This window comes from Diabrotica virgifera, chromosome 1, assembly GCF_917563875.1.
Source record: "Diabrotica virgifera virgifera chromosome 1, PGI_DIABVI_V3a".
In the NCBI taxonomy this organism is placed as follows: domain Eukaryota; kingdom Metazoa; phylum Arthropoda; class Insecta; order Coleoptera; family Chrysomelidae; genus Diabrotica; species Diabrotica virgifera.
Window position 1 is genome coordinate 142,464,696 of NC_065443.1, and position 17,329 is coordinate 142,482,024.

Below are 17,329 nucleotides of genomic sequence, written 5' to 3' on the forward strand. Positions count from 1 at the left end.
AAGTTGAGGAAATAATAAATAAACAAGCATGCACCCTGTAAGGTCCGACAAACAACAATAAAAGTGAATATTATAAACTTTTTGAAACAACAACAGGCTTTTTCGGTTAAAATTTAAATTCAAAATTAGTAGCCAAAGGATCTGACACACCCTTTGATTATGTACGTATATTATTGTTCTTTATATTAGATATCAAAATTGTTGAAAATTGCCAGATTTTGCCACGTGCCGATTTTGGGAATCAACTCATGATCTAGTCTCTAGTGTATTATTAATTATTACACACGTTGGTTCTTTGTTATCGTTTCTTGTTTACATTATTGTATTTGCAATTTTTTCTATTAGAATATTTCAAGGGGGCCCCCTGGTCCCCCTAGCGATGCTAATGTGTACCATTATAACTATGTCCTCACCTTTTTGGTCATCTGTGAGTATCTTAGAGAATAGTTACAATTTGGATTTTTAATGTGACATTTATAGGTCTGGATCCCGCGTATGAAAAAAAAGTTGATTAATAGCAAGCTGAAAATTTGTTAATAGCTTAAGGGTGTCTAGTCGGATAAACTTTGATATATGGGAACACTGGAACAGGGGCAGTTTTAATTGTGGAACAGGTTAAAAATTTGGAATGGTCAGACCACGAAAACGGCACATTTATTTTGTCCGACAGAACAGACTTAAACTCTCCGAAAAGAGGTTAAACTCTCATGCAAAAATCAGACTGCTATTTATCACCTGTCATAATTCCTGTCCTGTCATTTGCCATATTCTACATGTTCCACTCATTAATACGCCCGTTTGGTGAGAAATAGCAGTCTGATTTTTGCACGAGAGTTTAATCTCTGTTCGGAGAGTTTAAGTCTGTTCTGTCGGACAAAATAAATGTGCCGTTTTCGTGGTCTGACCGTTCCAAATTTTTAACCTGTTCCACAATTAAAACTGCCCCTGTTCCAGTGTTCCCATATATCAAAGTTTGTCCCACTAGACACCCTTAAGCTGTTACCAAATTTTCAGCTTGCTATTAATCAACTTTTTTTTCATACGCGGGATCCAGACCTATTATTTTCTTTTCTATCTCTCTATGCTATTACATATAATTGTGTTTATTGCATGGATATCTCAGATATTGTAAATCAGTTCCAGGATGTCCCAAGTATGTGCTGTAAATAAGTGTGAACACACATTGTGCATGATCAGGATATCGAGAGTACATAGTCCAAGTAATGAAGCTTAAGATAGGACAAAACCTCGCAATTTTTACAGAATGGATCGATTTGCTTGAAAATTTGAGAATAAGTAGTGGATAGTCCAAGGATCAAAATCTATATCATGCCAAAAGGCGCTTTTACTATGGCGCCTTTTACCAGGGTGGTTGCCACCCCATCTCGGGGGTGGAAATTTTTATTATATTTTGACCGCAAGAGTTGGTAAAAACATTCAGTATAAGTAAAAAACGTATTATACATTTTTTTGATAAAATTAATAGTTTTCGATTTATTCGCTATCGAAAGTGTTAGTTTTATATCGGAAAAATCAATGTTTTTAATCAGTTTTCTGCTAATAACTCAAAAAGTTTTCGTTCTATCAAAAAAACTTTACTTAACAAAAATGTACCTTTTCAAAAAAAATAAACAAAACCCTTTTTTTTTATTTTCTTTAAGACCAATAGTAATCGAGCTATACTTTATTATATGTTGGCTCTTCTTCGTCAAATGCTAAATATTGTAGTTTCAAAGTCAAAGGACGGGAAAACTATGCATTTTTCGAGGATAACTTGTTGAAACTAATTTGAAAGTATTTAAAAATATGTATCCCCAGAAATAAAAAAATCTCTAGCTAAAAAAAATAAGTGACATAATGAAAAGAATGCCAGTCCCTATTTTTTTCAGCAAAAAAGTGATCGTAAACAACCCCCTAATCACCACCCTAATTAAAATTTGTCATTGACCTGATTTGTTTTTCTTGATTTATTGTTAATTGTTAATAGGTTCTAGAAGTTTGATCGGCTTAGAATGACTGGTTTAAAAAAAAATGGAGTCAAAAGCGAATAACGAGTTTTTGTAGTTTGGTAAAAAATGCCCTTTTCTTCAGAATAGAAAGATTAGCATCAGTGATACGAAAAAATATTTAATATGAAATGGTAGCTTATTTAATTCCCAAGAACCTGGTTTGCAAAAAATTTTTTTACAGCAAAAATTGAGTGATCTATTGACAATTAAAACTTGTAATATCATGCAAAAACCACCTTTACCAACCCTTTCAATGCCACCTCTTTTTGTGACTAAGAATTTTACAAGGATTTAATATTAATTGCCTTATAGATCTTGTAAAAACCTACAAAATTCTTTTTTAAGGAACGTTCTAAGATAAAAAATAAAAAAGTTACGGTTAAAAAATCAATATATTTTTTTGAAAAAAAAAAAGGAGAAATCCATTTGGAAGCATAGTAGTGTAAGTTAGCGGTGTTCTTAGTCATTGGCCTTATTTATTCTTCTTTATTTATATATTGTTAATATATTCTAGAAGTTTGACAGGCTTAGAATGATTAGTTTTTAAAAAACTGAAGTTTAAAGCGAATAACGAATGTTTGCAATTTGGTAAAAAATGCCATTTTCTTCAGAATAGAAGGATTAGCATCAGAGATACGAAAAAATGTTTAAATATGAAATTGTAGCTAATTTAATTCCCAAGAACATGGTTTGACAAAAATTTGTTCTACGGCAAAAATTGAGTGAATCGTAAATGACTATACCATCGAAAAACATTGATTTTTTAGATATAAAACTAACACTTTCGATAGCGAATAAATCAAAAACTATTAATTTCATAAAAAAATGTATAGAACGTTTTTTGCTTAGAATGAATGTATTTATTAACTTTTGCGGTCAAAATATAATAAAAAATTTCCACCCCCGAGTTGGGGTGGCAACCACCCCCATGGTAAAAGTGCCTGTCGGCATCATATAGATTTTGATCCATGGACTATCCATTACTTATTCTCAAATTTTTAAGCAAATTGATCCATTCTGTAAAAATTGCGAGGTGAAAAGCTTTGGTTCCTGGACTAACATATCAGTACACTATCCTCCCTATAAAAAAATATAGTTTGTAAGGAATATAGTGAAACGGGATATGATTTGTAGGTTTCGGTAGTTCAACTTTAACACCTTGGCTGCGTTACGGCACAAACAGACCTTGTATATCATTAATAGTTGGCTGTGTCAACGCACAGTGTCAAAGGGGAAATACGGGACATATATGCCTCGTAACGCGCTCAATGTAAGTTTATAAATATCTCTAAACGCAGCCAAGGTGTTAAGCTATAGTCCGGCGGCTAGTTTTTTCTGGTAATTAAATATGTAATTAGAAATTTTATTTATCAACGGGCAAGCCCAGTTATAAATTAATGTTAAACTATAAATTCATAACAGTATCTATATCTACGGTTACAATACAAAAAGTTATCTGACTATAAAATCACTGAGATGTTGAATTGTTTAAGAAAATAACCTATGGGCCATTCAACGAATATACGACTCTTTTGGATTATAGCATTACGCTGTAATTACTATTTTCTGCTAATTTTAATTTTTATTTTTAATAACTTTTCGCAAAACGAAATACCTAATATGTGTCACATAAATTCACATGTAAATACAGAGCAGATGTTAAACGAAACGTTAAACAGATTGTATAAGATTAATGTTTCTTTCAAAGAAACACTTCTTAATTGATTACGATGTCCCCAGCCTCGTTATGTCAAAATTCTTGAAATCCATAAAGTTTCTCAATTTATGGCTTTCTCTGGTTTATCTAAGAAACCGCAAATCATTTGACATAACAGTGGGGTTTCGTTCGACCCAGTCAGTCTACTACCAGCGTCTGCACAGCACACACCTTTCGATTGTCGATATAGGTCAACAACACACCGCTTGTTCACACAAAATAAATAAACAGATTACCGTTCGTTGTACACATAATTTCTTTGTCGTTTTAATTAAATTCCGCCATACACCAACCGGAATAGGATTATCTCGACAACGAATATTTTACTGTGCAAAATATGAAGAACAAAAGTAAAGTAAAAATTACATTGTTGTTTACTGGAATAATTATTAGAGCCATAACATTTACTTTCGTACTTCTTATGTTGTACAGTAAAATATTCGTTGTCGAGATAATCCAAGAGAGTTGTATATTCGTTGAATGGCCCATAGTAATTACTCAAGCCAAGAGTACACAAAAACTGACGCAGGAATGAGTCTAAGGTTGCAAAGAAATCTATGTTATCATATTGATTGGCTAGTCTGGCAGTTCTTGATATGAAGTTGTTAAATCCATAGTTAGTGCGATGTATAGGGTAATGAAAACTAGCTGTGCATCTGGTAGGTCTAGATGGAACATTTATAATAATTTTTTTGAGCAAAGAAGAAGCAGCAGCTCTATCATGCAGAATATTGTAAAAAGTAATAAGATCTCTCTTCTTATGATGCATAGAAATGGGTGGCATATTTAATATAGCAAGAAAATCTGCATCATCGTAGTTGTCCAAAATGTTTAATTTGAAAGCAATCTGTTTTCAAGGTCTCAATATGCACACCATAAGAAGGTGACCATACACAGGGCATATACTCAAGATAGGGACGGACAAGAGAGCAATACAAAGTTTTTCAGGCAGTAATCCCAGTGAAATCCTGTATGCTTCTTTTGATAAAGCCAAGCATGTGAAATACTTTGTTAACTACATTATTTAAGAGGTCGGAAAGTTGTAGAGTTGCATCCAAAGTGACACTTAGATCCTTGATGAAAGGTACATTATCAAGACAGTGCTGGCCAATCTTGTATTCAAATTTGATTTTTGATCTGGGCCGAAAAAACATAATAGTTGTACAAGTAGATGGATTTAGACTCATCCCATTTCTTGTACACCAATCCAACAAGTTGATTAGCTCATATTGGAGTTTATCACAGTCATTGGGAGATTTAATCAGACAGCTCAACTTTAAATCATCAGCAAACAGCAAAAAAGGGAAGAGGAAAAACATTCGTGAATATCGTTTATAAAAATGTTAAACAGAAGAGACCCAAGATGTAAGCCTTGAGGAACTCCTGAAGGAACAAGAATTGTTTTGGAATGAACAAGAATTGTCTTGGAAAGAAAATTACCAATTTTTACTATCTGTCTACGATTAGACAAGTAGCTGCTAAACCCAGAAATCATTGATTAATCAACACCAATCATTCTGAGCTTATGGACTAACATACCATGAGACACCCTGTTGAACGCCTTGGAGAAATCAGTGTAAATTGTATCAACTTGATACCCTTTCTCCAGGGAGTCAAACAAAAAAATCTACATAATAGGTTCAGCTCGGTAGATCTATGGGGTGTAAACTCAAATTGTTGATTGATAAGTTTAGGCTCAAGTAAAGGAGTTTAAAAGTCACAAACCAGACTCTCAAACACTTTGGGTATCACATCAAGGACGCTAATAGGATGATAATTATTATTAACAAGATATTTTCCCCATCTTTTATAGACTTAAGAAAACTTTCCAGTAATCTTGAACAACCCCAGTTTGAAAGGAACAATTAAATATGTGATTAGTGGCCTGGAAAAGATATTTATTTTTATAATTACGTATTTTTTATGGGAAATAAGCCTTCGAAACGTTAATAAATTCATTTTTTAGTAAAATTGTGGCTTATTTCCCATAAAAAATACATAATTATAAAAATATTTATTTTTACTTAGGTATATATCCTTAAAGCAGGACATATCCTATGTGCTAAAATTAATGTTGACCATTTTTATTTACATTTCACCTTATAGGAACCCATATATTTTTATAACATCATGTTGAACAAAATGTTTGTATACTGAATGCAAAACAACACTAGGGGAGTTGAATTAAACGGGATAGTTGGATAAAACGGGATACCTAGTCTAAAGACCCAAATAGTGCTGCTATCAATCGGAAAATGACAGAAATTTGTTCTCAGTTGTTTTACCACGCGGCTACTAGTTTATGAAAAGTTGCTGTGTTTAGAATTGTTTGATTCTGTTTTTTTGCTGCTTTATACATTTAAGTGCGTTGTTTTCTTCATTATACTGCCTACATAATGCATATATCAAAATATAATTCCGGTGAGTATTACATTTAATTAAGAATTTATTAACGAATATTGTAATGTGTAGTCTATCTAATTTTACTTTCACGTTTGAACAGCAGTCATTTTTGTTTTGCACAAAGTGCCCGAGTTGCACAGAAAGGGACACATAAGTTAGATAAAACGGGATACAGTTCCTTTAGGTCCTGTTTTATCCACCTATTTATTTGTTGACCTATTAATTCTATAAATAGCGATAAGTATATTAATGTTGGGCGTTTGCACACCTTATTTAGGTATGTTATATTTCCATTAATAATATGTTTTGAATCAAGCTTTTTATTTGTAAAAAACTTCTAAAACCAACTTTTAAAAATAGTTGCTCAACAAAATTATTAAATAGTAATGCATATTTCTAAAAAAACAAGTTCTTTATGCTTGATTGTTTTCAACTAACAAATTTTGTATTGTACATCAACTTATGATTACTAATGGTATCGTTCTGCTTTTTGCAGAAAACAACATTCGACCCAAGTATCAAAGAACTTCAACCAGAAACAGCTGGAGTGAGACAAGTATGGCCGAGGCTGTTCGCAAAGTACTAGATGGAACTATGGGTTTCAAGAGAGCAGCCAACTCCTACGGAGTTCCAAAATCTACGCTAGAAAGGAAAGTCAAAAAAGCTCATACAAATGCATTGGCACCTGAAGCGGCAGCAGTGAAAAAGTTGGGAAGATATGAGACAGTGTTCAATGCTGAACAAGAAAAACAGCTTGTTGAGCATGCTTTGACTCTAAAAGAGAGGTTACTTGGCATAACTCTAACTGACATACGAATGCTGGCGTTTGAGTTAGCTGAGAGAAACAATATTAAACATAAATTTAACACAGAAAAAAGAATGGCTGGAAAGTTTTGGTTGTATTCGTTTCTTCGCAGACATAAGGAACTTAGCTTCCGAAATCCAGAACCCACGAAGGTGACCCGAGCAAAAGGGATCGATCGCACTGTAGTTAACACGTTAATCACCAGTTAACACGTTAATCGCCACGCGGCATTCACAGTGTGCTGCACTAGAAAATTCACAGCAGTTATGCCGCATGTCGTTCCAATGTATTTTGTTTCGTGTGATTTTTATCATACCGCGGTTGCTATACATTTATATTGGAGTAATAAATATGTGGCCTGGCAGACATAAGTCGCTCACTTCCCCAGAATTTCAAGTTTCGGTTACAAAAACTCAGTATACATGCGGATATGTTTCTTTTTTTCCTATATCGTAAGAAAATTGTATATGATTTGAATGTTTGTGTATTAGAAAAAACCAAACACATTCTATATATAATCATCTTCGAGTTTTCGCCCCATAAATTGCCATATTGCCATGAAATGAAAAAACGTTGTTCTTCCTCATAACTTATTTTTCAACTCTCTATAGCACTATGACAACTACACACGCCGAAAATACGATTACAAATGATCAAACAGTGTAAAATGTAACATGGAAATCCACGAATAGACAGGTTGTAACAGAAAAGTGCGGCACTTGCCGCATGGCAAGTCAAGAAAAATATTTCTTTAGGTTCTGTTGCACTTAAGCTGTGCCGCAACAAAAAACAGTAAACAATGTTTTATTGGTAAAATATTAGTTGCGTTCGAGGGTACCTGATTTTGTCAGAAAATTGGATAAATTGTCAGAAAACGCATGCGCACTTTAAAATAATATAAATATTATCGTTAATAGATAAATATACAAGGTATATTTACCCAGTATAATTTAATAATTAGTTATTAATATTAATTAAATGTAAATATACCTTGTATATTTATCTATTAACGGTATTATTTATATTAAGTGAGGTTAGAAATTGTCAGCGACAATTTGTCAACTGTACCCGCGAACGCACTTAATACTGCAACTTCTCTGAAATATATTTAGACAACTAAATATTGGTGTGGATTTAAAAAATCGCGAGGTGGCCTGGGGGATTATTTTTTTTTAGTTAACTGGCGATTAACGTGTTGGGTCAACCTGTGGACTACTCTTGTAAATTCAAAAAGAAATATCTTATAAAAGGTACGCTGCATTTCAGTAGAAAGTTCATTTTTGTTTGTAATTTGTAATTTTTATATTTTTGCGAAATTTTGGAATGTGTTTAATACGTAGAACAAATCTAACATTTGTAAAAGGAAGTTTTTGTTTTTATGTGATTCAGAGTTGGACCACCATCTCCTGATAGCTATTGCTGCCTCTCAGGCATCCTCGGTGGAGCCATGCAGTCACAACTCTGAATCAAACATTAACAAGCCTGCCGTATTTAAGGGAAATCACCGCGATGCAATAATTCCACATTTGAGACGCAAAACAGCGACATCTCTCGTAAAACGAGGAAGACGAAAAGCCCTAGATACCAAGTTTACTACAATTAAACAATGAAAATAACTGAAATAAAAATAATAAACAATATTTTAAACCTAAGACTTTTCGTTAAGAAACTGCTTTCTGGCTGCATACCGTATCTCTGGCTATTACAATGTACAGTGTGTCCAATTAAGTCGGCATCATATGGGAAACTTTTTTATTCTTCGTTTTATGAAAAAGTTATTTTTTATAAAAAGTTGTGCATGGTCTAAAACTTACAATACAACCATCAGATATCAAATTTTATTAATATTATACGAGGTATGTCAAAAAATATGAATTTCGCTCAAGAGTAAAGTAGCTCTATTTTTCACAATATTGAAAATTGTTAATATGAAAAGTTGTTTGGAATTAAGAACCATATTCTAATATGCAATTTCATCATTCTAATTGAAAAATTTTTTTTAGAATTTTTCTTAAATTACGAATAACCAACATTATTTTCAGTTGTTTCAATTATGATAACTCTTTTATTATTAATTTTACGAAAAAAGTTATTCTTTATAAAATGTTCTGCATGATCTAAAACCTAAAATACAACCATCTTTTTTCCAGTTTTATCAATTTTATACATGGTTTGTCAAAATATATGAATTTCGATCAAAAGTAAATAAAAGTACCTTTTTTTTCACAATATTGAAAGTTGTTATAAAAACTTGTTTAGAATTAAAATCTATGTTCCAATATGTACAGTGGAACCCCGATAAGTCGGCTCCCGATAACCCGGAAGTCTGGCTAACCCGGACCGATTTTCATCAGACAAACATTTCAACAATAAAAATGTATGTAATATAATATTTGAGAGATAATGTGTATTTGTGTAATTTGAACTATACGATAGTAAAAATGACTCATGGCACACGGCGCGCGGCGGCAGAGCGACGTTCATTGTCTCGGATTATCGGAAACAACAGGCACCTGTATTCCTTTATTTATTTCAAACTGTCTTAGCATTGTTAAAAAAAAATAAAAGACTATTTAAACAATTATTTTTTTAAACAATGGTCTTAGTCTATACTGTTCACCGTATACCGTATTTTATTCATTTTTACCATATTCTCCGGCTAACCCGGATTTTCGGTAACCCGGATCGGCCGCGGTCCCTATCCGAGTTATCGAGGTTCCACTGTAATTACATCGTTCTAATTGAAATATTCTGAACTCTAAAAGTACTGTACTCTTGATCGAAATTCATCTTTTTTCACATACCTCGTATAATAGTCATAAAATTTGATATCTGATTGTTGTATTTTAAGTTTTAGACCATACACAACTTTTTATAAAGAATAACCTTTGTCCATAAAACTAAGAATAAAAAAGTTTTCCATATGATGCCGACTTAATTGAACTGGTATAAGCACAGAGACGACGAATATAGAAGAAAGCAAATAAAGGACACGGTCACGTATTTACCTTCTTTACATTTGTGTTTAATAAAGATTTGAGTTCTGTACAAATAGTTTCTCATGAATTTTGGTGTAAAATAATGAGGGAAGCAGGAATTCAACAATTTAGAATTTCCCATTGAGTTTTCTATGTCCCGTTTGACGATTCACCACTCGGTATACTGTTACTGTGGACAGTTTCCTGTATATAATTTTAGATGTAGGTAGTAAATTTAAATGTATATAGGTAGCAATTATTATTTAATTGAAGTGTTATCTACTGAATAAATTAGCTGTCATGTGCTAAATAAATAAAAAAATGCATTTTTTGTCAGATTCTTTATTTTTTTAATATACAAAAAACATTCATTTATACAACATTAAACATAAAAGATTGATACTATGTCAAAAATTCAAAGAAACTAATATATTAGTCCCCAGTACGCCCTCCTTTTTTGAAAATGATTACAAAAGCCTTTAAAATTATTTTAACTGCTTCGTTTGAGCGAGTCTACAACTTTCTAAAAATTTTCAGAGTGCATGTTGGACGCATTACACCTAAACCTGTAGCTCTAGCTCGGTTATGTTTTGTTATTGCAAAACTTTAATTTTTAGTTTTTATAAAAAGATTATACCTTAAAATAAAATAAATTATTTTTGTCGGACAAAAAGAGGGAGCGATCGTCGAGTCGGATACCCGCAAGATGTCACTCTAGCGCAGTACAGTTTTGTTATTACAAAACTCTTAATTTTCGATTGAAAATACTTATAATTAACTACAAAAGATTGTCGATCGCTTGTCCGACAAATTTACAGCCTCGTTTCTTATTTCGACAACGAAAATATGTTAATTATGGCAGGTTATGTTTTGCTATTACAAAATTTCGGACACGAATCACAGGTGATCGATTGGAAGGTCTTTTATACAAATACAATTTTTATTCCACAATATTCCATGAGTTTCGATATCGTAGCAGTTCGAATTTCATGTGTGATCGACCATATTTTAAAACGTTTTTATATACTTGGCTTGGTCTTTGTCGCTATGTCCGGCAAATTTTGCAATCCATTTTAAACATACTTCTAGGCTACCTAGGCACCTGAAATTTTCAGAACAGCTCAAAACTAGTTAACAATGCAATATTTAACTGCTATTATATGGATATATCGAGTATTTTTAAATTATAAACTATTTTAAAAATATTACTACTGCAATAACATTTAGATCCCATTTTAATTAAAAGTTAATATACTAAAAATTCATATTTTATAAGTTAATTATTCTTTAGAAACATGGTTCATTAATTTTTTACCATTTTAAATATTTTCTTTGATTTATATGAGTTTAAAATCGATTACAAAATTCTTTCATGACATAGGGATTGAAACAACAATATTGTGACCGTGCAAGTTCGGAAAAACGACACCTGGTTTCATAGCTCGACAACATTTTTCGCACTTTTAATTATATTGGCCAATCATATTGGTCCTGGTTACTGGACAATTGTCAAGGACATAGCCAAAAAAAATTATAAGAAGAAAAAGTAATATTAAGGTTATGTTATTAAAAGGTAAACAATTGTAATGTAGTAAATAAAATTAATTATTAAAATGCACTACTACAAGCAAAATACAATTAATTAAAATTACTTTTTTATAAGAATTGCATATCATATCAATATTGTGGAGCAGCATATAATTTTTCTTCTTCATTGACAGTAGATATGAAATATACGTCAATTTGACAATTTCAATTGACAATGAAATATTTAAGAAAGTTGCAAGATTTCTCCGCTATTCGCGCACAATCGTTTCTCGTATCCCCTCCAAGTACTTGCACACGGCGAATACAATTATAAAATTACAATTATAAAATTACAGTTAATAATAATATAAAATAGTTAATCTATATTGTGTCCTATATACAGGGTGTTAGTAAATAAGTATGAAAAACTTTAATACTACATGGAAAAATAATGACAGTTTGCTCGATAAACGTATATCCGCAAATGCTTCGTTTCCGAGATACTGGGTGTTGAAATTTTTATTTCAAACTGCCAATTTTTTTTATTGCTCTAAGACCGGTTGAGATATGAAAATTGCATTTGGTGGGTTTTAAGAGGTAGTTATTGCGCATTTTTTGACAAACAAATACCAATTTTGTATTCATCATTGGCGCGCAAACGGGTAATGGTCTGAATTTTTTTAAAGAAATAATGGTACGCCACTGAGTCATTTCAAATTAAAAATTATTTTTGTATTCCGCGTGTAATTTATGAAAAAGAACCTGTATTATTATATTTTTTCATATGGTGCACCATTTTTATGCGAAAAAATAAAACATATTCGCGCGTATTTTTCATTTCTTAATACATTATCAAGAACTCTCCAATATAATATTACCAAAGTAGAACAATAACAGCTACAACAAATGTTCAAAATTACCTCCTTTAAGGGTGACAGAATAATTTTATATTCACCATTGGCGCCCGTACAGGTAATGGTCTGAATTTTTTAAAGAAAAAAAATAGTACGCCACTGAGTTACGTCCAATTAAAAATCATTTTTAAAGTCTTCGTTCAATTTACGACAAAAAATCATTATTGTCTTTTTTTATATGCGGCGCCGTTTTTATACAAAAAAATAAAACAACTTAACCCTGACAAATTATTCGAGGTAGATATGCATATGAACTTATTTCAAATACATACTTTGTAAACGTTAAGATGTTTTATTTTTTTGCATAAAAACGGCGCCTCATAAAAAAAGACAAGAACCATTTTTTATTGTAAATTGAAAGAATAATTCAAAAATGATTTTTAATTTGACATATTTCAGTGGCGTACTATTTTTTTCTTTAAAAAATTCAGGCCATTACCCGTACGCGCGCCAATGGTGAATATAAAATTACTCTGCCACCTTTAAATGAGGTAATTTTGAACATTTGTTGTAGCCTTGTACATAGTTAAAATATTTTTAGAAATATTTTCTGTTATTGTTCTAATTCGGTATTATTATATTGGAGAGTTCTTGATAATTTATTACGAAATGAAAAATACACGCGAAGATGTTTTATTTTTTTGCATAAAAACAGTGCACCATATGAAAAAAAGACAAGAAAGATTCTTTATCATAAATTAAACGTGGAATACAAAAATAATTTTTAATTTAAAATATCTCAGTAGCGTACTATTTTTTCTTTAAAAAAATTCAGACCATTACCCGTAGGCGCGCCAATGATGAATAGAAAATTGTTATTTGTATATCAAAAAATGCGCAATAACTACGTCTTAAAACACACCAAATTTAATTTCCATAGGTCAAACGGTCTTAGAGTTTAGAGTAATAAAATAATTCACAGTTTGAAATAAAAATTTCAACACCCCGTATCTCGGAAACGAAACATTTGCGGACATACGTTTATAGAGCAAACTGTCAATATTTTTTCATGTGGAATTACCCCTTAAAGTTTTTCATACTTATTTACTAACACCCTGTATAACAAAACCGTGGTATTATGAAAAGTTTTTTTTTTATAAAAGTGTAATTTTTGGAATGTTAAGCATTATTTTACAAACATGTAATCTATTTGAAATCTAAATGACGCAATGACATTTAGATTAAACCTATACGTCAAAAATATATACAGTATGTCCCTGTAAGTTGTATCCATATGGAAAACTTTTTTATTATTAATTTTACGAAAAGAGGCTATTCTTCATAGAAAGCTCTGCATGGTCCAAAACCTAAGATTTAACCATCATATATCAAATTTTATGAATATTATACGAGGAGTGTCAAAAAATATGAATTTCGCTCAGGAGTAAAGTAGCTTTATTTTTCACAATATTGAAAATTGCTATTATGAAAAGTTGCTTGGAATTAAGAACTATATTCCAATATGCAATTACACCCTTCTAACTGAAAAAAAAAAAAAAATTGAAAAATTGTGGAAAACCAACATTATTTTCAGTTATTTTATTTCTGATAACTAATAATTTTATTATTAATTTTACGAAAAAAAGTGATTTTTAATAAAAAGTTCTCCATGGTCTAAAGTCTAAAACCTAAAATACAACCAAAATAAAAAATAAAAAAGATAAATTTAGATCAAAAGTAAAGTACCTTTATACACACACCGGCAAAATTAGCCGAACACCTTAAAAATGGGACATGTTTGATGTCTCGAATTTCCTAAACCAGTGGTCCGATTTGAGTGATTCTTTCAGAATGTTATAGCCTTATTATTTTAGAATACCATTGTGATAATATTGTTGCTAGACAGGTAAATATAATTTTATACCGGGTGTACCAATCATACTGTGTTTTTTTCTTAAAGTTTGGAACACCCTGTGGAATATTCTAGCAATGTAAAATATTAAAATTAAAACTCGATTGTAGAGTTAGGCTTTCTTAACATTTTCCTTTTCGATTCATTTACTTATGGTGGGATAATAAAAAAGTTATGTGCGTTAACAACTATCCACGTTTTTCATCAATAAATCCTCATAGTAGTGGAGAAAAGTATGCTAAATTTGCAGTTACTCGAGCGTTATGGGGACTTATTGGATTGTGAAGAGTACGTGCTAAAACCAGAAAAAGGTTAAGTTAAGTTTTCCATATAGTGGGGGACTTTTAATTTTTTAATTTAATTTTCCATTTGAAACAATCGTTTTTTTCCGATTATAGAGCGATCTATCCATAATTCGAAAAAATGTGTCGAATAAAAGATGCCTGTTTTTACGTAAAGAATCCAAATCTGTAATAAAAATTGGGGGCTCCTATTTAAGATTTTAAATTAAATCCCCCACCCCCACCTCCGTGGGGGCTCGTGTTTGGTGCCATTCGATAGATTTTTCAAAAATATTAAATACGTGTATTTTGCAATTTTTCGATCTGATGTTCACTTTTCGTCGATGTTGTATATAAAATTCGTAAAAAAAACATGCAAAAATAAATACTGAATATTACAATGCATGTGCGCTCAGCGTTGGGCATTAAAACCCCCCTCGAAGCTAGTTCAGCTGAAATCCACGGGAGGTCGTCATTGTGACATCGCTTACATCGCTTATTAATTTATTTATTTAATACATCTATTGAATTACTTTAGGCTTGTTTATTAAACTAAGCAGGTAATGATGGTAGGGGAGCTAAAGCGGGGATTTTTGCAGTTACTCGAGCGCGTCAGATTATCACATGTAGAAAAACCTTGTACCCTGTAAATGTACCTATACCATATATTGGTTCTTAACACCGGGGAGTTCATTAAGGGGGGACCGAAAAAAAAAATCTATGCTTAGAAAAGCTCGAATACGCCAGATTAAGATAAGGTAAGTTAAGTACATACAAAATAGTGTATATTTTAAAAATCAGACGATTTTAGCGGGGCGTAAGAAAATGGGTGAGTCACAAAGTTTCACAAAAAAAGCGAATATTTCGCGAAATAAACGTCATATCGAAAAACTAAAAAATACGTGGGGGTTTCAATATTTTTCAAAAATTTATCGAATAATACTAAATACGTCACCCCACGGAGAGGGGTGGGGGTAAATTAAAAAATTGTAAATACTATATATCGTGAAATGAACATCAGATCGTAAAACTGCAAAATACACGTATTCAATATTTTTCAAAAATCTATCGAATGGCACCAAACACTCTCCCCACGGAGATGGGGTGGGGGGTTACTTTAAAATCTTAAATAGGAGCCCCCAATTTTTATTGCAGATTTGGATTCTTCACGTAAATATAAGCAACTTTTATTCGCAACATTTTTTCCAATTATGGATAGATGGCGCTATAATCGGAAAAAACGATTGTTGAAAATGGAAAATTAAATGAAAAAATGGAGAGTCCCACACTTTATGGAAAACTTAATTTTTTTTGGTTTTAGCACCCACTCTTCACAATCCAATAGGTCCCCATAACACTCGAGTAACTGCAAATTTAGCATACGTTCCTCCCCTACTATGAGGATTTATTGATGAAAAACATGGCTAGTTGTTAAAGCCCATAATTTTTTTATTTTCCAGCATAAGCAAATGAATCAAAAAAGAAAATGTTAAGAAAGCCTAAGGCTATAATTGAGTTTTAATTTCAATATTTTATATGCTAGAATATTCCACAGGGTGTTCCAAACTTTAAGAAAAAAACACAGTATGATTGTTACAGCCGGTATAAAATGATATTTACCTGTCTAGCAACAATATTATTACACCGATATTCTTAAATAATAAGGCTATAACATACTAAAAGAATCACTCAAATCGGACAACAGGTTTAGGAAATTCTAGACATCAAACATGTGCCATTTTTAAGGTGTTCGGCTAATTTTGCCGGTGTGTGTAGTTCAGAATATTTCAATTAGAAGGATGTACATAATTACTTATTAAAACATAATTTTTAATTCTAGACAGCTTTTCATAATAACAATTTTCGATATTGTGAAAAATAAAGGTATTTTACTCTTGAGCGAAATTTGATATAAGGTGTGGTTATATTTTAGGTTTTGATATAAGGTGTGGTACAATGTTAGTGTGCGTACATAGGTAATGAAGGATATATTTTTTGTGCTCTCTAGGAGTTGGATATTAATATGTAGGGGGTTTTGTGTTTATTTTTAATAGAGGTTCTGCGAAAGAGATTCTTGAAAACAATGATTATTTTTGGTTTTGTACTATAGTGGGTTCGCTAAACTCAGACACACCTGGCTAGTGTTTTTAGTAGATAATTTTTTTTTGTTTTTGCCAATTTTGACAAAATTGGCCAAATTACTAACTATCTAGCAATTATTAACTATTTAATAATTATTTTTTGCCAATTTTACCCAATTTGGCAAAATTACTTACTAAAATCACTAGCCAGTTGTGTCTGAGTTTAGCGAACCGACTCTAGTACCTTAATTGAATTGTGTTTATATGGTTATCTTAGTACATAATACTTTATAAAATTTCATTATGTATTCTGCTGCCTGGTGTAAGCTTATCCCAGCTAGGGAATTTCACTGGAAACTAGGATAGTTATAATTTTTTTCATATTCATTAGTTATATTTTTTATTAATTATTGTTAATTTTATTGTTATTTATAGAAAAAAAAATGTTGATTTATATTTTGGCCAACCCCCCAGACGACCAATGTTCATGTGGGAATATGTTTTATTAGGAGAGATATTACTGTATTTAAAAGCAATAAACATATCTGAATCTATATTTTAAGTTTTAGACAATGAAGAACACTTTATAAAGAATAACGTAATATAATTTTTTCGTAAAATTAGTAATACAAGACTTATTTTAATTGAAATAACTGAATATAACGTTGGTTATCCATAATAATTTAAGAAAAATGTTCAATTTTTTGAAGTTATTCTACTTTAGGCGCGATGCGATTGAGAGTAAAATTTCATAAATCTGCG

The 17,329-nt window shown here is 31.5% G+C and overlaps 1 protein-coding gene across 3 annotated transcripts in view; it reads left to right on the top strand.

Moving 5' to 3' along the window:
* LOC114326374 (zinc finger protein 28-like) overlaps positions 1-17,329 on the top strand; it is a 37,100-nt gene that overhangs the window by 11,027 nt on the left and 8,744 nt on the right. The window contains exon 3 of one of the 3 annotated variants that reach the window (XM_028274732.2): positions 6,626-10,250. The exons of the other annotated variants lie outside the window; for them this stretch is intronic. Coding sequence (XP_028130533.2) covers positions 6,626-7,143 — 518 coding nt within the window. The 3' untranslated portion in view covers positions 7,144-10,250. Of the gene's footprint in view, positions 1-6,625; positions 10,251-17,329 lie in introns of those variants that run through there. 3 annotated transcript variants of the gene reach the window in all.